The sequence below is a fragment of the Lepisma saccharinum genome, chromosome 3 (assembly GCF_977018435.1).
Source record: "Lepisma saccharinum chromosome 3, izLepSacc3.1, whole genome shotgun sequence".
Lineage (NCBI taxonomy): Eukaryota > Metazoa > Arthropoda > Insecta > Zygentoma > Lepismatidae > Lepisma > Lepisma saccharinum.
In genome coordinates, this window is record NC_139231.1 from 81,108,946 (window position 1) to 81,131,500 (window position 22,555).

A 22,555-nucleotide genomic window follows, 5' to 3' on the forward strand; every position below is an offset into this window, starting at 1 on the left:
AGCCAAAAGTGGCAGAAAAGCGACACTAAGTAACCAAAATGAAATCAAATCTTTTTAGTTTCTCAACTTCATTGAACGAATGTCCTTTCGAATACCGACAGGAAGTCGCATGAACGCAGCAAATTGGATATTTGTTGTTTTAGGGGACAACACTTTTTTGTTGTTGTTTATTTGCGGGGCGGGGGGGGTGTCCTTGCACGCCCACAGTGGAAAAATTCGTGAGAACATGTATGTATGGGTGTGTGTAAGGCGGAGCAAATTGCTGTTCTTCCGGTTGAGAATCGTTTTCAGTGGTATATGCGTAGCATTTCGAAGTAGCTACGTCTGTTCTAGTGATTAGTCCTACACTTTGCCATCTTTTCCGGCACTTGACGTTCTTTCACTCAGGAATGCCAAGCCAAAAAGGGAGGGGGAGGTTACGAACCTCACCAACCCCTCCACCTTGAGCACGCCACTGACTACTTTACGTTTTCTCTGCAGTTCTCGAGAATAAATAAATATTTGTAACACATTTTAAAGCACCGAGTGAGAGTCAGACGGTGTGAAAGCTCGTGAAGAGTTCCCTGCAGGAAGAAGACAAAGGAAGACCCAGAAGAAACTCTATGGTCAAGTGCAGCAGGTTCATTGAAGTCACGAAGCGGCCACTGCTATTTTTTTCCTCTCTTCGCCTCCCGTTGTTTCTCTTTCGGACGGCGGTTCCTTTTGCCCGCTCCGGAAAAGCGAGGGAGGGAGGGAGAGGGGGTCGCTTCTGGCTCGCCGTCGTCTGCTCCGGCAAGAAGTGCAGGCAACGCTTTGGACCACGGGGTTCTCTGTTCAGTTGTGTTGAAGCAGTGGCGGTAGTCGCATGGCTTCGCGTTGTAGGAGAGTATGTGGACTCGAGGTCTCCAGCCTAATGAGGTAAGTGTCTCAACTTACCCTATTGTTGTTCGTGAAGTGTATGTCGTTTCGGTAGCGAACGTAACTGAACCTTTGCACGTATATAAACCGTGCCCAATCGCAGATCATCCTCCTAGTTTCCAAAAAAAAAAGTAGCTTGAATGCTTCACCTAGTGGTTTATCGAGAATTTTCCATCTCGAAAGTGAAGACTGTTTTTAGGAGGGTGTAAAGGTAAATGAGGGAATATGAGGAAATGATATCTGTCAATTTTGTGCCGACCTCCGCTACGACGCCAGGAGCCCCGGATTCGAATCCAGGCCTGGGCGTTCTTTATATATCGTCATCAATTTAATCATCATTCATCCTCATGGTCGCGATTAGCCAAAAGTAGTAAACGTAAAGTACCTAATTCATTGAATCGCCCAATTTTGTTTTGAGGTGATGTGATCAGCACCAACCTCTACAGCCTTCACATCCCAGGTTTGCTTCCAGATACCCATTTATTACAGGCTAGGTGAACCCAAGAGCCTGAGATCACTTACTTCGGTAACCGAACCCGGGTTTTCAGATTGACAGACGCCTTACTGACTGGACCTCCACAGAATTAGTGCCTGGGGCCTCCCCGATGGCGCAGTGGTAGCGTCGTTGCCTTGTAATCAAGGGGTCCCGGATTCGATACCCGGTGGAGGCACATAGTGGTTCGGATCCCACTTTAAACTGTAGGCGTTTGTGAACAATTTATATTTCTATTATTTAGCGTCGTGCATGTTACGATTTTCACTTTCTATTAGCAGATGACAGAAGCCTTTTCTTGCACTGTTTGGCTAATCGCGATGATGAGTATGAGTGATGATTATGATTATGTGAAAGTAATGAAGGGGCAGCGTCGCGAAGAACATCGATGCGTAGGCCCGAGCTCGAACCCAGGAACTTCAGCGGCGAGTCCGAAAGTCGTCGATTTATCGCGTTCAGCCACCGAGCTGGCAACTTTTAGGGTGCTTTGCGAAAAGTTTGAGGCGTGTTGAGAGGTGTGTGGGTAAGCAAGGGTGATTCTTGGCAACTTTCTCTTCTGGAATCACCTGCCAGGGATGGAAATACATGGGAACATGTTGCCTCGGTTGTCCGGCGTGTTAGTAGCTGACTCGCATGTCTCCGTGGCGGAGTGGTCTGCGTACCGCACTACGAAGTCATAGATTCAAGGTTCGAAACCTGGTCAGCCATGGAAGTATTATGAATGTCTCATCATCATTTCATGAGTTCATCTTTTATCATTTTTATATTATGTTGTGATTAACGCAAGATGTGGGAAAAAGGCATATTATAACCGAAATAGTAATAGTACTCGATTCATTATCTCGTTACCGATGGTTTCAGGTTCGAGTCCTGGGCTGCGACCTTTACGAGTTTCTATCAACTTCATTTAATCATTCGACTGTCGCGATTTGCCTAGAGAATCAGAAAAAGCTACAGAAAATACATAGGAAAATGGCCCACCAATCGAAAGAATCCTGAAGGAAAATACACGTTTTCCAATAGTTTTCCTCGACAATGGTTCGTAGAATTTGCTGTAGTTATTTCGTATGAAAAGTGGGCCTCCCCGATGGCGCAGTGGTAGCGTCATTGCCTTGTAATCAAGGAGTCCCGGGTTTGAACCCGTGGAGGCGCATAGTGGTTCGGATCCCACTTTAAACTGTAGGTCTAGTCCCGATTAGCCTTACTGAGCATAAAGTGGACTTAAAAAACATCAAATCAATCAATCGTATGAGAGGTATAACAAATTGTGTTCTAAGCCGACTTTACGCTTAGTTAGGCTAACTGAGACTGTTTACACAGTTTAAATATGTGTCTGAACCAGTGTGCAATGCGCCTAAACCGCTGATCGAACCCTGGAACTCCTTCATTACAAACAAAAACAAGTTTGCCATTTCTCTATCGCGGGGTTCGTACTTCGAATGATCCAAGAGGAAATTACCGTCGCCGGTTTCCGTGACGGAGTGCTTAGTATATCTCGCTACGACGCCAGTGGTCCCGGGTTCGAATCCCGGCCTGGGCATAGGTGCTATTTGAGAACGCCCCTTCATCAATTTCATTATATCATCACTCATCTTCGCGATTAGCCAAAAGTGGCAGAAATGCGAAGAAAAATAAACTAAAACCAAACAATCAACCAATTACCGTCGCTGTTTTGTGTCGTTAGGTAAACCGCAGCCAACAGGAAAAGGAGTTGTGGGGTAGTGGATTGAAAAACGTGGAACCGTCTCGGAATTTACGTGGAGGGAAGTGTTAGTGAAAACAGTGTGGATTCGGCATTCAGTAGGTCTTGGTTCGAACCACGGGAGAAAACATTGTTGTCTCTTTCTGCGATGTCTCTCGGTAATTTTACCATTCATTCTTATGGCTGAGATTACTGAAATGACGTACATAAAACTAAACTGAACTTTATGGCGCAACAGCCGTCTTGAGTGCCAGGGCCTGTTGAGCGGCGTTTTCATTGGACGACGCCTGGTCAGCGCTTCGTATACTATCATTGTTTTGTGGAATTGGAGACTGGAATGATATGTGCGACACAAAATAAGCAAGAGAACTGTTTAGTGGGTATAAAATGTTAAGAAGTGCATTCCAAAGTAACGAAGAATGTCTTGGATTTCAGGTGCTACTATAACGCAACGATGCCTGGTTCAAGGACACTGTTTTTTAGTGTTTGTGTACCATCGTGAAGACACCCAGGCAGGGGCCAGGGGGGGGGGATCCGCCCCCTGGCACTGCCATCAGCCCCCCTTGACATTAGGTTTGTTTGCAGTAAAGAGTGAAAATGTAGACATGAACAGCAGCTATTGCATTCGCTCATCTTGTTTATGAGCTGAAGTTAAGTAGCTGCAAGTATTTAGAAGATTATCTGGACTTAGTAAGTTATTTCATGAAAGGCTTCTTTATCTGTATCTTCACTGTCCGTGTTGTGACCTCCCGTTTAGACAGAAATCTGTGACTTTGATGTCATCATGCAAATTCCCTTCGCATCTGCATCAAAGGTCAACAGCTCACAAGGTTTGGGAAGGAAGATAAGTTTCATTGCTTCGGCCGGGGGTGAAATGTACTGTAGGCAATGTGATTGAATATTGTGCGTTTTTTTTGTGTGTGATATAAATATCTGTATCACCTAAAGTAGTATTGAGTGTGCAGTGGTCCCCAAAGTGTGCGCCGTGGCTGAGATTTAGGGGCGTCGCAAATTGTTACATAATTTTCACTGAAATATTTGCTTATTTAGTACTTTTTACATGTAAAATGTTTCTGAATTTGAAATATGTGCATACATTTTTAACTAAGGCAAGCAACCTAACCACACTAATTGGGCGTTGCAAGTTCAAGATAGGCCCACATTCTGACCAGGGCGCCGCGGAAAAATCTTGAAACACTAGGGGCGCCGTGATACGAAAAGGTTTGGGAACCTCTACTGTAAGGGATGATTTCAGTATCAATCAATTAACACCTCAAGAGATGGTTTAAAAGATGTAGAAATATGTAGTATTTGTGTGACATTTATAAATTCTATATAAGTTAATGCCCCCCCTCACACACACACACACACATCTTCATTTAATACTGTTAATTTTTTTAAAAATGGACTTGGTTTACAAAGCCCTCCCTGATAGTCCATGAGACCCCATCCCTGGAGATCAATTCTAGCTACGGGCCTGACGACACCTTGGGGATTTCATGGAACAAAAAGAGGTAGCTTTGTCGAATGGCAACCGTGCGAACCACAAAGTTCGGTCCTTACGCATCAAGGGGTACCGGGTTCGATACCCGGTGGAGGCACATAGTGGTTCGGATCCCATTTTAAACTGTAGGTCGAGTCCCGATTAGCCTTACTGTGCACAAAGTGGACTTAAAACACCAAATCAAACCAAACCAAATCATAAGAAAGGGCCTCTCGATGGAGTATTGGTCATGCTGTCGCCTTGCAATCGGGATCTCCGGGTTCGATACTTGGTGGAGGCACATTGCACAGTGGTTTCAATCCTATTTAAATTCTTGGCCCAGTTCCGATTAGCCTATCTGAGCATGAAGTGGCCTTGGAATAAACTTTAACTTTGCTCGATAAGTGGTGCCAGCCACTGGCGTACGCAGGATTTTAGTTCGGGAGGGGCTGGCATTGTAAAGGTGGATACTGCATAGCTGAAATAATTCTTGAACCAATTTTTGGTGGCGAATGTTGAAGAGGTTTTCTCGGGCAATCAGACAGGTGATTTCCGGAAAGGCTTTCGAGATCTAACGTCACTCTCATCTTCAGGGAATGAAGTGGACAGAGAAGTCAGGGTGACGTTATATGCATTTGGTGTAGGTGGCAGGCCGTGGCTGCGTTCTAGGTGGCTGCATACACAATAATATATATCATATTTTTTAGAACTTTTCACTCTCAAAAATGGCAAATGGGGATTATTTTGAGAAAGGATTGCATTTACCAATCTGGTTTTTCCAGGGTTCTTCACTGTTTTTATTTGAGCATGTTTATTTTCTCAAAATTTCGGAGGGCGCTTTAGCCCCATCAGCCCCCCCTCTGCGTACGCCAATGATGCCAGCCTCCTTGGCAGAGTGGTTAGAGTAGCTCGTAACGATGATTCTTAGGTTCGAATTCTGGATAAAGGGTGTTTCATTAGATGTTTCTTCATTATTTCATCAATTCATCTCTCATCCTCATCGCCGCAATTGCCCTACAGACATGTAGGGCAAGAAACATTAAGAAATGTGCAACAAACTTGAAAATTAGATCTCATGCATTAATGAATATTTACCCGCTTCTATTGGGAACTGCTGTTCGTAATTGCTTAATTCACAATAGAGATTGAAGATAGAGGAATTTTATAAATGTAATGTCTAATGTTAAGAACATAGCCAATTACGAGTTTATCGACCCTGAACTAACAAGATCATCCCCCCCCCTTTAAAATATTTAAGAAGGCCTAATTTGGTGCTAAATTTATCTTTATACCCCAAGAGGCCATCCTAGATCGAACGTTCTGGATTAACCACTGCAATTAGTGACAATTTATTTTCTGTTTTATTTTTTGTATTAGTAAATTGTGAAAAGGGGGATTTTAAAGTGGAAAAGGGAATATATTTGGCACACTACAGGGAAATTTCCCTCTGGGCAGGAACATCACTGCTCCTTACCTGCATTCTCGATTGGTTGGTCGGCGGAAGTCTACCCTCCATGGTCGCCGAGATATTTGTTTTCGCGCCAAATCTTCTAGGCTTGGAATCTCCAGCGTCTGTCGGAGTTATCCCTCCCATCTTTGACGGAATGTTTGGTGGAGCGTACCTACCACACCAAACTTTGCCCAAGGAGCCCCGAGGGTGAAATGTTTCTTTCAGAAGGGTTGGGTGAACTTAACACGTGAGTTTTTTTCCTTTCCCCAAGTGTCTTTTTCGCTTCGTAGAGGGCTTTCGTAAATGTACACTTTTGTATTTCCATATTTTACATCGCTTTTCTACATCTGTGCATGTAGTTTAATAGTGACTATGAGGATGCTTGTTGAATCCTACGACCCTCCCCCTCCTCACGGGGAAATTGGCTTGTTCATTTCAAGTTACAAAAAATTAAAAAGCTGGTTATTTTTATTGTTAGTAACAGAAATAAAGTTCAGTTGGTTAGTATTCGAACAAAATAACCAAATTAAAAACTAATTAAATCGAAAATTTTGAGTGTAAATTACAGGTTATATTTCATATTCTACCATTTAATCCAAGGAATAAATAAATTGTTTTACAGTTTATAAAATTCAAAAAATTAGAGTATTATGTGAGAGTTTGAGCTTTTAAGTCCACTTTATGCACAGTGAGGCTAATCGGAGCTGGGCCTACAATTTAAAGTGGGATCCGAACCGCTATGTGCTCCATTAGGTATCGAACCGGGAACCTTTTATGTGGGAGGCCAGACAACATAAATTTTACTCATAAACTTTGTTGTATGACAAAAACAACTCAACTCAACTTTGGAATTTTGAAATATTTAGAACCATTAAGTTTTAGGTCTAATGGTAGAATATGAAAATATTACAGAGTTCCTATAATTTACACTTATTGTTTACGATCTAACGCAGTTTTTACTTTGGCTATTCTGTTCAAATACTAAGTGAACTTTCTTTCTGTTATTAACAATAAAAAGTTGAACAATTCCAATTTCCAAAGGGGGAAGGACCTCTTCAACTCCCTCCTGACGCCTATGAAGATAGCTACACAGAAAAATCATATTCCAATCATACAATTGCCACGTACTTAACACCAAGGCCACTCAACGTTATTTATTGTTTCGATTTTTTTTGATTAATTGAATTGTTGTTTTTAAGTCCATTTTATGCACAGAAAGGCTAATCGGGACTGGACTTACAGTTTAATTTAGGATCCGAACCACTTTGCCATGTGCCTCCACCGAGTATCGAAACCGGAACCCCTTGATTACAATGCGACGATGTTACCACTACGTCATCGGAGACCCTATTTCGAATTTTGTCTGCGTCGAAGTCACAAAACCAATGATGCTGTACGAGTAAAGACAAGTAGTAAATTTGTTTCCTTTTGTTACCAATAATGAGACATCCAGTTGTCACTCAGCTTGCAGGAGGATACATAGTATTCTAGACTTAATTGAGATGCATATTCTGATCTTACGTCTAGTTTTCCATTCTTTTATGGGGTATCTATTTCGTCATGGGTAAGCGTTACCCAAGTTTTGTAATGCAACTCTTCTGCCACTAAGACGGTTATGCCTTCGAATCTCGTAGACATATTTTTTTGAGGATTGTTTCCAGCGCGTGTGGACTGAAAAAGTGCAGTGCTCCCCAAGCAGAGAGCCAGTGCGTAGGTTCAAGAAGCTGGTAGACGGAAGACACGCACTTGATGAGTCGCCCACTGCCTCGTCTGCCACTTCCTTTGGCCAGCAGCATGCCATATTCTCTTTCTCTTTTTCGGATATAATACTACACAGTCTCTTATTCTTCGAATCCCGACCAGGGCATGGATGTTTATGAGTGTCCATTCATCAATTTCTTCATGTCATCACTCATCCCATCTTCGCAAATTAGCCAAAAGTGGCACAAAAAGCGAAGTAAAATAAAGCAAATCAATCAATCAATTATTCTTAATATGCCCTGACAATGTATATGGCACTTACTGTTTACATAATGCCAAGAACTTCCTCTAAAAGAGTAAAAGTCGCGGTGGGTAGGTGCCACGCAGACAAGCTGGGTTCGACTCCCCGAATAGTTGACCTCAGATAGGTAGACTTCTTATCTTATCTGCAGTAGTACTTTGTGGTGCAAAGTTCATTGGAGAGATGACGGCCTGAGGCCACAAATTTCAGCAGCCATCCTACAACCTTAAAAATACCGTGGCTGGCCTACAATTTATAACGATTATCTATCTTTATGCAAGATAAAAATATTAATTGTTTGAGTTGGTGTTTTAAGTCCACTTTATGCACAGTAAGGCTAATCGGGACTGGACCTACGGTTTAAAGTGGGATCCGAACCACTGTGCCATGCGCCTCCACCGGGTAACGAACCCGGGACCCCTTGATTACAAGGCGGCGACGACGCTACCACTGCGCCATCGGGGAGGCTGTAAAAATATTAATGTTCTATCCTACACTCGGAGGTGACATGATTGCACATATGCTCATGAAAAACGCTGCGTCCCTTTTTTGTAAATTGAGACCAACAATCCTGTCCTCATCAGAGGCTCAATTGTACTTTAAATGTCTAGTTATTTGATTAATTTATCCCACTGTGGGTTTCTTAATAGACTGCTGGGGCTAAAATACTGCGTTTCTTGTGTATCATTGCAATTTATAAGTATGTTAAAAATGAAATGTTATCTCTAACGTTCTATCGCTTCTTCTGAAGGAAAAGGCGAAGGAATGCAAACTGAGAATACAAAAACTGGGAGGGTTTTTCTGGCTGTGACCGTCCAGGCGTCAGAGCTTTGTTAGCTGCAAGTATGAAGTTTCTAGAGGGTATTACGTTGAGTACCTCCCAAAAAATGAACCGCGGTGGTCAATCGGTAGGGTGTCTGACTATCACTCAGGAGATCTGGGTTCGATTTCCTGAATGGGTGAGCTAAGGTGGGGTTACCCGACCTTGAGCGTCTCTGAGATTCACGCAGCCTCAACAAACGGGCACTTAAAAGCAACCCTTGGGGGTAAATGTGGATGGAGCATGTTGTTGATCACACTACCTCCAAAAATTTACCGAGATCTTGAATGTGTGGAGTCCCACCTCCATATCCCCCTTCCCCCATGTGCCTTTATGGTAACGAGCATGTGGAAATTACCTAACGAAAAGGCCACCTCTCTCCGATCTGAGCGCATGTCATATAATACGCCCGCGTGACGTAACTCTGTGCCCACGGTCCTTGGTTTGCGCCACATACGCGAGCATGCCTTCTGCCACCTCGAGTGTGAAGTCACGTGGTGAGTAGGAGTCGTGCGATGCGAAACGACTTCCCAAGCTGCCCTGATGATTGACGGAAGTCACGTTTAGCGCTGCCGATCAGCGCCTTGGTGACTTTGCCTCAATAAAATTGCACTGGATGAAGGCCAAGGAATTCTCTCCTTCCCGTGCGCGCCCGCAGGAAGAACCTGGGGGTTGGGGTTACTTGGCCTCCCCTGGAATAAGAAAAATACTTACTCCTCTCCTCTTATTTGTAAAATTGTATGATCTTCTATTTCTGGCTTCATGTTTCGTCGGGCTTACTGTATTTACTTTGTATATATTTTTTGGTTTTGTGTCAATTTTCTTCCTCTGAGGCTAATCACGACGACGAGATGGACATTCTCAAAGGAACTCACATGCCCACGCAAGGACTCGAACCTGGGACCATCGGTGGGGTAGCTCGACCACCGAGACGATTCTTCGGACTTCACATCCACTTCATAATTTCTATTTCTGCTATTTTCTGTCTTTATTTTCTTATTTATTCGCAAACACACACACACTCACACTCCCCCATTCTCTCTCTCTATTTCTCTTTTTAATCTCCTTTTGGTGTTATTTTCTTCCTCTTCTCTTTCTCCTTATTTCTCTCGCTTCTCTTTTTATCCTTTCTCTCTCTCTCTCTCTCTCTCTCTCTCTCTTTCGATACCCGGTTGAGGCACAGAGTGGTTCGGATCCCACTTTAAACTGTAGGTCCAGTCCTGATTAGCCTTACTGTGCATAAAGTGGACTTAAAACACCAAATCAATCAATCAATCAATCTCTCTCTCTCTAGGTTTTTGTTTCTCATACTTTATCATTTCTCTCATTCTGTATCTATCTATCTTCGAAACGTTTTTCTTAAGATATGAAGTAAACAAACCCCCAAATTTTGACCCCCTCCCCCACCTTTACAACATTTTTCTGCCGACGAGCTCGTTCCTCCCTACAATTTTTTTCCAACATTTGTGATAAAACTTCGTGATTACTTGTACTTGTGAAATATTTTAATTTACATAAATATATGCGCTTGAATTGAGGAGTTACGCACATCAGATTTTGCTGGCAAGCGGCGCGTTTCCACTCGTTCGAGCGCCCAATAACCAAATGAAGGCGCTGTACGTACTTAACGGCGTGAAGATGAACCAACCGCTCAATTTGCCGAACCGACCGAGTCATTCAGTGGCAGCGAAACGCGAGCGAAGATTACAAGATGCTTTTATACCGTGAGAGAATTCCCGTGGTGTAAATGATAAATTTGCAAGCGAACAAGATGCGCGTTGTTCCCAAGCATCTCGTCTTGCGCGAGAGAGGAGGGGGAGAGGGAGCAAACAACGAAACGGAAAGCGAACGTGCCCAGGTTTATAAAATACGAGGAGGAATGGGGTCAGTTGTGTCGCAGAGCAGCACTACTCTGCGGCGATTGTGCTTTGGTATTCAGCGATTGAGATGAGGATCAAAGTGGTTTTGGTGTCGCTGAACCTTTGAGCAAATCCCAAAGATTTGTTTTTAGAGGGACCGCGGCGATATTTCAAAATGCAAATGGATACAGGGTGTCCCAAAGAAGGCAACCAAGAATACAGAATACTTAATACTTTACCTTTTTCGAGGGGACACCCTGTATATCCGTTCCTCATTTCCAGAGTATTCTTGAATACTTTACCTTTTTCGAGGGGACACCCTGTATATCCGTTCCTCATTTCCAGAGTATTCTTGAATACTTTACCTTTTTCGAGGGGACACCCTGTATATCCGTTCCTCATTTCCAGAGTATTCTTGGTGTGAACTCCACTCCATGCAAGGGCATGGAGGTGAAAAATCTGCTTGTACAGGTTGATCATATATTTTATGTATGTGTACATGACAAAGAAAAGTTTTCCATTTAAATATTGATAATTTTTAATTTTTGTTATTCATAGGCATTTCGGAGGGTTCAAATGCCCCAAATCCCCATTCCCGGCACTTCTATGCGCTGTTGTCTAGATGTTTGTAATATTTGCGTGATACCGAAGGCATATTACCTGTTATATACATTTAGGACAGAGACGAGACCAAGAATGAGGTCTTACCCTTCAACACTTAGTGTCCAGAATTTTGGTCCACAAAAAGTTTGTATTATGTCGTCTTTATGTTCAGATAGGCTAATCGGGACTGGTCATAGTGTTGAAGGTGAGGTGTTACAGTTCCGCGCCATGTGTGCATTTATTTCAATATATTGTCGGAATGGGCACTGCTACTAAAAAGAAAACCTGGACGTATGCAAGAGTATGAATTTCTCCCCCTGTTGCAAGTGGAAGCGTTTTCTTTGTGTCGATTATTAAATTAGACACGATACTTGAAAAATATGATGACAGTATTTTCAGAATCCCATGTATTTGTTATAGAGAAATAAAACTCAACAACTTCATGTTGCAGCTAATTAAATTGAAGTTTCGACTCTTCCGCTGGTAAAAATCATCATCAATCTGTCGTGTTCCCGTTGATAATCAAATAACACTCCCATAAGCACTTGCCTCCTACGGCCATCCTGGCAGTGTTGCCAAACCTGATGCGCACAAAAGAGCTAAATTTAAGCTAAAATGGAGTTAAAACTGACTTTCAAGAAGCTATCAAGGCTGGATGAAGTGCCTCGTAAGGCCATTTTAAATCTTAAAGGGGTGGGGGCGATGCTATTATCGTTAACTTTAAAGTAATGACAATTTATTCTTAGTTTTCCGGCGGCATCACCCATCTCAATAATCCATCGATGGTCGTATGAAATCGAATATAAAGGATTTCCGGATAACAATATTATTTGTGATTGTTTTGATTGATTTGTTGTTTTAAGTCCACTTTATGCACAATAAGGCTAATCGGGTTTGGATCTACAGTTTAAAGTGAGATCCGAACCTTTATGTGCCTCCACCGTGTGTCGAACCCGGGACCCCTTGATTCCAAGGCGACGACGCTACCTACCACTGCGCCATCAGGAACATTATTATGTCATCTCCACGGCGCTATGAAAATGTAGCTGGGGAGTTAAGAGGGGAGTGGGGCGACGCAGCCAATATAACAATATCACGTCATGTGCAAAATTTCATATACTCATGAAAAAAGTTGCTCTATGTTAGTTGGAGCCAGTGATGGCATCATATTGGGGCGTGAGGGCGAGCGCCTCGGTTCACAGCCAAACGAGTGCACGAAAGGGTCAGATATGGCTCGAAAAGAGCTAAGTTGGCAACACTGAATCTGAGGGAAGAGCCTGGCGGAAAAGGGCCTCCATCGGGTATCGATCTCGGGACCTGTTGATTACAAGGTGACGGCGTTTTTGCTGCCCCATTGGGGAGACCTCAAGATTCTCGTCTCGTTATAAACTTCGGAAAATAGAAACGTAAAATTTTATTTATTTAATAAAAATGCTTTATGCAATTGAACCAGGTCTTTTTTAAGAGAGGGATTGTTTGATTATATTATAGCCAGTGGCGGGTCCAGAAACTTAAAAGTTGGGAAGGTCGAATTTCAGTCGGGTACTTCATCTCGCCGATAATAAATTCTGATCTACGCTTGCACTCAGTGGCGGCGATTAGGATGGACATGGGGGGAGTTGCTCCCGCACCATGGCCTCTTAATGCTAAGCCTTGTCTACAAGAAAAAGTAAACTGTCCTTGCCACTCCAGTTTTGGCACCCAATCGCCGTTACTGTGGACTGAAACAGCTAATTTCCACGTTCTAGAGATTAGAGTATTGTTTTGCAAAAATAGAAGCCCAGGTTGGAATAGATGGTTATATGGCTATTATATATGGTTATATAATATTATAATATATAATAATTATTATTTTTATCTCGTTATCTTAATTCCTTCGATGCGGTAAACTGAACACTCAGATATGAGTAGTAAAGTGAATAAACAAAGAATGCAAAAACCTACTTTGAAGGGTTCCCGGGTTCAATCCTCTTTGGAGGCATTTTGAACAGTGGTTCGGATCCAAATGTAACCTCCGATTAGCCTATCATGAGCATAAATCGAACTTTAATAAAATATATTATGGAGTCTATTAAACAAAAGAAAACATTTATATTTAATAATATATCCAAATTATGGCAGTCGGGAGGGACAATCGCCCTCCCCGTAGATCTGCGCCTAAGATGAACATACGCTACTATAGCTGCTGCAGTACTTGCACCAGTGGAGAATCAAATAACAAAAACGTACAACTCTCGACATTCCCTTCTGAATCACCCTGTATGTATTACACACAGTTCTAATTATTTTATCTTATTATTCATTTCCATATCCAATGAGTTCTTGGTGTGTTTACTGAACCTTCATCGCAAGAACTCCGTAGATCGCAGAACCCTGACCACGCGAACATGCTCTGAAACAGTTTCCATCGGAGCCGGACTCCCCAAGAACAGAGCTCTCTGTTTCGAGGCTAAAACAAAACATCCCCCTCTGCACCTTCCCCCGACCCTTTCCTCAAGTTACACCCTCCATTACCACCACCGCCTCCCCTCGGCGGCATTTGGATGGAAGTTGGCCCCGGCGACCGGAATAGGCCATGCTGGAATGTGAATCGGCTCACTCCTTCAGCAGTTAATCGCCTCAGGTGGCAGGGTTACGTGTTTTTTTTGTTTTTTTTTTAAAACCAAAAGCATTGCCCGGTTCCACGTATAAATGCACCTTGCAGACGTTTGCAATTATTTTGCGTCGCCGTTCTGTTTCCACAGATACAGGAAATTCCTTTTCGGCTGGGTTACTGGGAATTGAGTACAATCAAAAATCTTGATTGAAATTCAATATTAAACTTGAGGAGAGATCCGAACACGCAGCCGAATAATGTAAACGTAAATATAAATTAGTGTAGTGTCTGCTTAGCAATACAAAGGACATGATTTCGATTCCCAGATGGGACGAATTTATATCTCGCCTCCGATGATCCACGTTCGAGTACTGGCGTGGGCATTCTGAAATGGAATCGTTCTCAGATATCACTTTACAACAGACGAATCATGCACCAACTCATTTTCCTTCATAAAATCCTAAATAATCACATTGAAACTCCTTTCGCCCTGTCACAGCTGGATTTCTACCTCCCCTCAAGAGTTACGACGGAGACAACAAATGTTCAGCCTCCAACGTAATGGCAATATTGCATATCTAAAGTATTTAACGATATTATTAAGTGAACACAGCATGTACTGTACATATTGTCCAAGACTTCAACATTGAAAAGGGCAACATTAAAACAAATAAAATGTAACTTGAGACTGGTATATTTGTTTAGCTGAGTGTGTTTCCCTTTTATATATCATGTTGATATGTACGAGAATGTCTTAATTGCGTATAATGAACGCCATAATTGGTTATTGCACCTGTTGCATCCAATTGCTTAAATGTATAATAAATCATACAAGTCTTTAGGGTCAAAACTTTCGGTACGAACAATGCCGAATTAGATCCCCTGCTGGGAATTCAGAAATTCTCGGTGCTGACCCAGCACTGTGAGGACAACGGGGAAGGGAGACAAGAGAGGTAAAATAACTAACACACACACACACACACACACACACACTCATTCCCATTCCCCCACACATATACGTATATGAACAACCTTGAAACTCATAAAGTAGCATACTATTTTGTTTCAATGCTTGTGTTGAAAATTTTATGTACAGGCCACTTGTACCTCTTCCTGTAATTTGTGGCCTTTTCAAGGCTTTTTTCATTTCCTTGTTTTATATATATATCAGCTCCACCGACTGAAATTTCCCTCAGACTACCATTTCTGTGGTAAAGGCAGAGGACCAGATTTCTGGCGTTAGTTTAGCGTACCTCCATTGGAGAGGAGAGGAACCTGTTATTCCAGTTCCTGTTTGGTTGGGGAAGTCATCACATTTCGTGGGTGTGAACGCCCCATAAGTTCTCATTCTCATTAGCGTTCCACCACGGATGATCGGGCAGTGTCTGTCTCTTGTTCACGTTACAGTAGATGCACTTCCTTGTTCTCATTCAGTTATTCACGCACGTTTGCAACTGCAGTGCTAGTAGATACTCAGTAGATGTCCTCTGGATATATATACAGTTACATAATTATCCGTAGATAGAGCTAGTTAGTGTCTTAGGCCCACATTCTAGCAGAGGAAGCTCTTCCATTCTCAACTTTATCGTTCTGCGCAGGAGCTACTACGCCATCTGCAGCTGACGTCACAGAGAGGGCTCCTCCCACTCACTGCTCTTCGTTTTTCTGCGCAGGCGCAGGGTTATACTACACACATCTCCGCGCATCTTCTTCCGCCGGTACAATCGGCGTTTGGCGTATAACAGTGAACAAATTGTCTATCGCTATTTTTTGTTCTTTTTTTGTTCTACTGATCCACTGCCATATTTGTACCTGTGGCCTGGGAACGGTGGCACTAGGCTAGTATCGCATGTAGTTCGCATACAGAGGTCACAGATATCGTGGCGCTAGAACATCCTGTGTTGTTTTAAGGGAAGGAATTGTATTGATTCTGAAGCGAATTCTCTCTTCCTATTGGCGTTCTTATTTAAATTGATTACCCTGATTGCGGAAGTGAACCTGGTGATGGATAAATCGTCTAATATTACTTTAGTCTCAGTTGTACAGTACAGATCGTTGAAGCTTTTCTCCAGATAATATTTCGGAAATGTACCAAACAGATGCAATTGATCAAAATTTGAAAGTCATAAATAATGTTCCACGTATTGATTGATATAATACCGTTGTTGCTTGGGGATACAGTCTCCGGGCTTTCCTCTACAAAGGGGCCTCAACTGAGAGAATACCTTTGAAGAGAGACACAAAATGACATAATTTGGCCAAAACATTACTGAAATTGTATGTAAGCGGCTTCATACTGTTAGTTCTGGGTCCCCACATGCACCTGTACCCTGTCCCACTTATATCTGCAGCAAGGTCGCGCATAGCGGCAGAGAAGTGGGGGAAATCGAGTGAGCAGAGCGACGAAGTACTCGCTGCTGCGAAGGCTGTTAATTGCAGTCGCTTCCTCCCTCCACACAATCCCGTTTCTCTCACGTGTTCATTGGTGGAGCCATCTCGCGTCACTACTTGCGCACAGACTTGTTTTCGTTTGTCTGCTCCAGAAATAACCTAGACAGAGTGTAGTGTTACATCATGGAAATTCATTGACAACCATCCACGGTCTTCTGTTTCTCATCAACTCAAAGGTTCCTGTGGAATATCAGTACGATTAGACACGCAAATATACTAATCAAACGCTAGTCTACCAATATAGTACATCAATACTATAACCTTAACTTAGGGAAACCAACTAAAGAATGGGTAATATTAGATAATTGTGCTTTACGAACAAGTATTGCGTTAATGTGGTCTATAACAACTTGTTTTATCAATATGTGACGTCATACAGTCTGATGCAATCAGTTCACGTCAAGTTCATGACCAAATAATGGGCCAGAACTAGAACAGTGTTAACATTAGTGAAAGTTCGTCTACATCTATCTCTTGTAGTTCGAAAATTACATGTTGATGTACATTCTTAAATTTACAAAATATGGGACGATTCACGAATTTCGTATATTGTCTCGTTCACTACAAGCAAATCTCGATCATTTGAGTTCCGTTCTCGTTCATGTTGTTACGTGCTGTGCATCATGATGTTAAAAACATCCAACCAATCATAATAAAGTTAAGGCATTCCAGGCGATTTGATCTAAATACTAAACGAATTTAACACCTATGAAAGCAATTCGTTCTGATTACCGGATTATCAACGACCGAGAATGCACTGTCGTAAAAACCACGTGATAAATGGGATGGGTGGCTGCGTACTCGTAAATCGCCTTTTAATGCTAAGTACTCGGCTGCACGAGTGTTTTGACAATACTGGTCGTTGTAGATATTAATGACTGTTCTCTCCCCCTTGTAAGTGGCCCGTACGAGATCTACAGATGATCTTCTGACCCCAGCGTTTAAAGCACAGCGTGTTACCAGCTGGATGCGATCGCTTCTTATGAGAGTAGCTGGCTGCCGATGCAAGTGTTGGCAACTGCTACATGTATTCCAGAAGTCTTTAGTTGGACAGCTCCAAGCTGTAATATACAGAAGGCCCCATAGGACTTTTTTTATTTCTGGAAATTTCGCACAATGTAGGTTTTTAACGACTATTCTAGGTTGCTTTTTCCTCCAAGAACGAACTTCCAAAGAAAATATGTGGTTAATTAGAGCCGCGATGGTCCAGTCGGTAAAATGTTTGAATGCCACGCGGGAGACACGAGTGCGATTCTCAAGCTTGCTGATGTGAAAGAGTCAACACCCTACAACAGACACACAGGCAGCCGATCCTGGTGAATATAGGCAGTAGGAGCTTGATGCTGATCACATTACCTCCATTAAGACCCTACCCCAACACCCCCTATCTGTCATGCACAAGGGAGAACTTTCTACTTGAATTTACATGGGTGAGATCGGAGATTGCAGGTTCGAATCCCGGCCAGACCATGGGATTATGAGTGCCCCTTCATCAATTTCATCTAATCATTATTCATACTCATCGCCACGATTAACCAAAATTGGCAGAAAAGCCAAATGAAAAATAAAACGTATATTTTGGGAAAGCAATTGTAAAAGTTGTACCATTATTCTTTAGGAAGTAATGGTATTCTACGTGATGTCATCCAATCGCGTTCCTCGACGGATCCACCTGTATAAATTGCAACTTTACTTTACACAATGCTTGAGAATATTCCAATTAAAAGTCAAGGTTACTTGGGTGGGAGTGGGGGAAGATCTTAATTTACACACACACATTTATATTATTAAATATATATAAAGGAATTCATTTGTTACTTTTATACGAGATGCCAAAATCGTACAAATCGTATAAATGATAAAAATAACAAAATCGTATAAATCAGAAATTTATATAGTGACAACTGGTTCAAAACGTCAATAAATTGCAAACTAATTGAAATTGTTTTATTATGTTTGTTTCCGTTTAATTTTTGCTTTTTTATAATATGAATTACTTATATTTCACACTTATATTTGTCTTGAGTTGTTGTTTTACTTTTATTGTGCATATTTAGTTATTGGTGCAGATTTGTTAATGGTCTTTCGAAAGAGAGCGAGATATACAGCCTGCAACACTCACAGAGACACGCAGACACACACATTATCCTTCGTTTTTTCTACGTGTTATTGATTATATCTTATATAGTAAAGTATATTTGAAGCTAAATCTAATTGCTTCTCTTCGTTCTTAGACCAAAAACTATCCCCACCGGAATTTTTTAGTACGAGGGGATCTTTTGGACAAGGTTGTTGGTGGGGGAAATACAGGTTGTGTCCCCTGGATGGAAATGGAGCTGCAAATCTTTAAAGCGGATCTATTGATATTCTGATATCGGTGTTTCTTATGCTAAAAGGTAAAAGAACCCTGGTTTAAAGTCCCATAGAGACCTGCTCTGTCTTTTATTTATAACAATTGAATTTCAAGGAAACTATATCGCCACCGACTTTCCCAGGTACAAGTCCTGGTGTGGGCATTGATGTTCCTTTTTGAGAATCCATTAATCATTTCCATGTCATCATCATTGATTCTCAATGCAGCGATTAGCGCAAGTGGTAGGTGAGCGACGTAAAATAAGGATAACACAAATTTGAATGCTAACTCTTCGTCTATTTTTTTCATTGCCAGACGACTAGGGTTCGGGTAAGATAGCAACTGCATCCAAACGTTACAGTAAAATAATTATCCCTGTAAGCTTTGATGGGAGTCTTGACGTCAATTGCACGCCGCTTGCGATTTGCGTCATACATCTCTAATGGCTTCCGCTGGTGCAATTGCATTGCAAAAATAGCACCTGGTTCAGTCATTACATAATTTCACTTGGAGAACTGCAGACGAAACTACCTCCACATCTTGGTGACTTAAAAGGAAAAGGGGGTAAATTTAGCGAGAACCTCCGTGTTCCAGTAATATGAAGCCTCGGTTGGAATTCTTGTTAACAAGCGGTTGTTTGCATTTCCAACAAATGCAAGAGCAGAGTTTTTGTAAGGGCAGGATACGATTCTCTTTTTTTTAGATTGAGTGCTATATTTACCCATATTTTCACGAAACTGGTAATTTTTTAAAAATTAAGAAATATGGCCCAGTACGGGGAATATCCATCACCAAAAAGACTCATCGGAGGAAGGATATACACTCGCAAGGAACACCCGTGCCGGGATTCGAATCCGGGACCACTGGCGTCGTAGTGCGCTGTGCTAATCATTCCGCCACGGAGGTCGGCCTATGTGTTGTGGATATTTTAAACCCCTCTTGACAAGAAGGAGATGGTGGGGCAGCTCCTCTTGTTCCTGCCTAGCTACGGGCTTGTCTCGGAACCTGACGATAATGTTACCATGTCGAACCAATCAAGCATAGCGGAACGAGAGAGTAAACCCTACAATTACAGTACTCTACATGATACAATTATACTGAGAGTGTTGGAACTGGCAACTGTTGACTCTCAATATCGCTTTCAGATAAGTTTCCACTCAGTGATTCTTCGAACCTGAAATTTCACACTTTATCACTAATGATGTTGCATAATCAGAATTCGCGAGCGAAGTGATGATTAGACATAAACTGATCTTTGTAGTTCTGCAAAGTTCCAAGAAATGTTGACTTAGCCAGCGGATGTACTCAAATACATTCCACGCAGGAAGAGGAGGTTGGGTTGGGGGGAGATCTATGGAAGATTGTGATTGCAATAGTACACTTTCTGGCAAGTGTTTCGGTTACCTGTAACCTTGATGGTCGACCTGTAAAGAACCACGCCTGGACAATGTCGTTCTTGGAAATAATACAGGTAGTCTAGCCTTGTGTTGCCATGGTGACGTGTCCCAGCAAGAACTTGTTCGTAAATTTGTCTCGTTTCGAAAATCCGCTGTGACATTTCGAATGAGGGTGCTATCGAGACGACTTAACAGCCTCGTACTTTGTCGTTCTCGTCTCGAATCTCGTTATATTTAGTATTTATGAGCAGTATATACAGCATGTCATCGCATAAAGATTCACAGCGTATAGGGCCACTGAAGCAAAGATCTTTTTCCATTAACATTCATCTGCTTGACGCCACGTTTCGACTTTGTGATCCATCGTAAAAGGAAATTTTATGCTGAATGTATGAATCCCCTCCGTACTGGTCCACAGTTACCACCAGTGGATTAACTTACGATATACAAAATATATTGTTTACTTGTTGAAGTTCACTTTATGCTCGGAAAGGCTAACCGGGACTGAACCTACAGTTTATTTTTATTTTTTCGTCGCTTTTCTGCCGCTTTGACTAATCGTCGCGGAGCATGGATGTTCGCAAGATTCTTTCCATGGAGGGGCAAACAAGATTTTTTTGCCAGGGGTAGCCAATTAAGCATATTTCCCCCATAATAGTATCCTCCCTAAAAAAAAAAGTTTGAAGTTATCATGTTCCTACAACGTCTTTTTAATAAAAACATAAATGGCTGTGACATAAATAAAATTATGTATCTGAAATATATTATTTTAGGTTGATATTCTGTTTCAGGAAGGGGGCATCGGCCTCCTTCCCACAACTTCCGGATGTCCATTACAGGCACGTACCCAGGGGAGCGGCCATGGGGGCATGGCCCCCTCCTAAAGCCATGAAATTAGAGAATTTGAACCTATAAAAACCTACGAAAATAATATCGATGATTTTTCAAACTTGCAAAGATTTAAATTTTGTCCTTGCGTAAATGAATATTAGTTGTGTAGAAGAGAGGCAATCTCCAAAAGTCTGCAGTCTGCGATATTGGGCAATTTTAGTTTTATAACCATTTATGCAAGGCTATCGGCAGTGGCGGCGATTGGAGGGGCATGAGATGGCAGTTATTAGAAATAAAATAGTAAATCTCTTAAGGATTAAATAAAAAATATGATTTGACCAGCAAATGGTAATGTCAAGATACAATTTTCATACCAATTTACTCAAACTCAAAAGTTAGGTTAGGTTAGGTTAGGTTAATGACTGCACAACAAACACTTCTGTCAATCGAAGCTCGTGACCTTCGGTATAAATACGGAGATTCACCAACAATTACATTCTAGTCCACCAATCAGGTTCATCCTCTATGCCTATCTGATGCTACCCTTCCAGCAAAAATACGTGTAAGTCTACACACACACACACACACACACACACACACACACACACACACAAACAAACAATCACAACAGAAGTGAGAACGGCTTGAGAACATTTTACATCTGACAACATCGCCTCATTTTTTGTGCGCAATCCTGTACATCGTGACAGCTTGTCAACGGCTTATCAGATACCACTGATAAAACCGTAAAAGTGTGCGCAATCTTTCTAATTTCATATACAGAGCAGTTTACCAAAGTGTCTGACAGGATGGAGAGTCTGGACGTCGAGTACTGTCTCTTGTCGATTGTACAGAGGTCTCTTTCGTTTTCAGCTTCGTATCGATAGATATGCCTTGTTCTCGTCTCGATGTCTAATAGGACATCTCGGTATCTGTACCATCCGCAATTCCAAAATCTGATAAATTGCATCTGCTTAGAATTTCTCCTGGAGCATTCAAGTCAACTGGGAGATCAGCAAATCGGTTGTCTAGATTTTGAAATACAAAATAGGCATACGGTCTAGAACTAGATAACATCAAAGTCGCACACACGAAGATTCACAGGAATGCTCCAACAGAAATCTACACAGATGCAATTCTTCAGAATTTGAGGGAAAAGGATTTTTCTTGGGGGGGGGGGGAGATGAGAACATTTTTCATTGCGTCATTCTTCTTATCCGTATTTCTATGACGGGGCCTAATGCATGTTGATGCTGGACCAACGCTTACATTTTGGTGTTCCGTGGGAAATCGAACTCGAGGGGCCTCCCCGATGGCGTAGTGTTTAGGTCGTCGCTTTGTAATCAAGGGATCCCGGGCTCGATACCAGGTGGAGGCACATAGTGATTCGGATCCCACTCTAAACTGTAGGTCCAGTACCGATTAGCCTATCTGTGTATAAGGTGGACTTAAGAAAAAAAACTCGAACTCAAGTCACAACCAAGACCGATTACCACCATCATGCTAATGGTATAAACATGTGTTGTAAAATAAACAGTCGCTATTCCTTGATTTGCATACTTTTACCTTGTTTCCTTGGACGATCGTTTATTATTAATGATTTTTGAGGATGATAACT

The 22,555-nt window shown here is 42.0% G+C and overlaps 1 protein-coding gene across 1 annotated transcript in view; it reads left to right on the forward strand.

The window, feature by feature from the left end:
* Positions 1 to 829: 829 nt before the first annotated feature.
* Positions 830 to 22,555, forward strand: part of Ppn (proteoglycan-like sulfated glycoprotein papilin) — a 326,401-nt gene continuing 304,675 nt past the window's right edge. Inside the window, exon 1 of the mRNA XM_083119653.1 lies at positions 830 to 897. Within this exon, the coding sequence (XP_082975779.1) occupies positions 845 to 897 (53 nt within the window). The 5' untranslated portion in view covers positions 830 to 844. The remainder of the gene's footprint in view (positions 898 to 22,555) is intronic.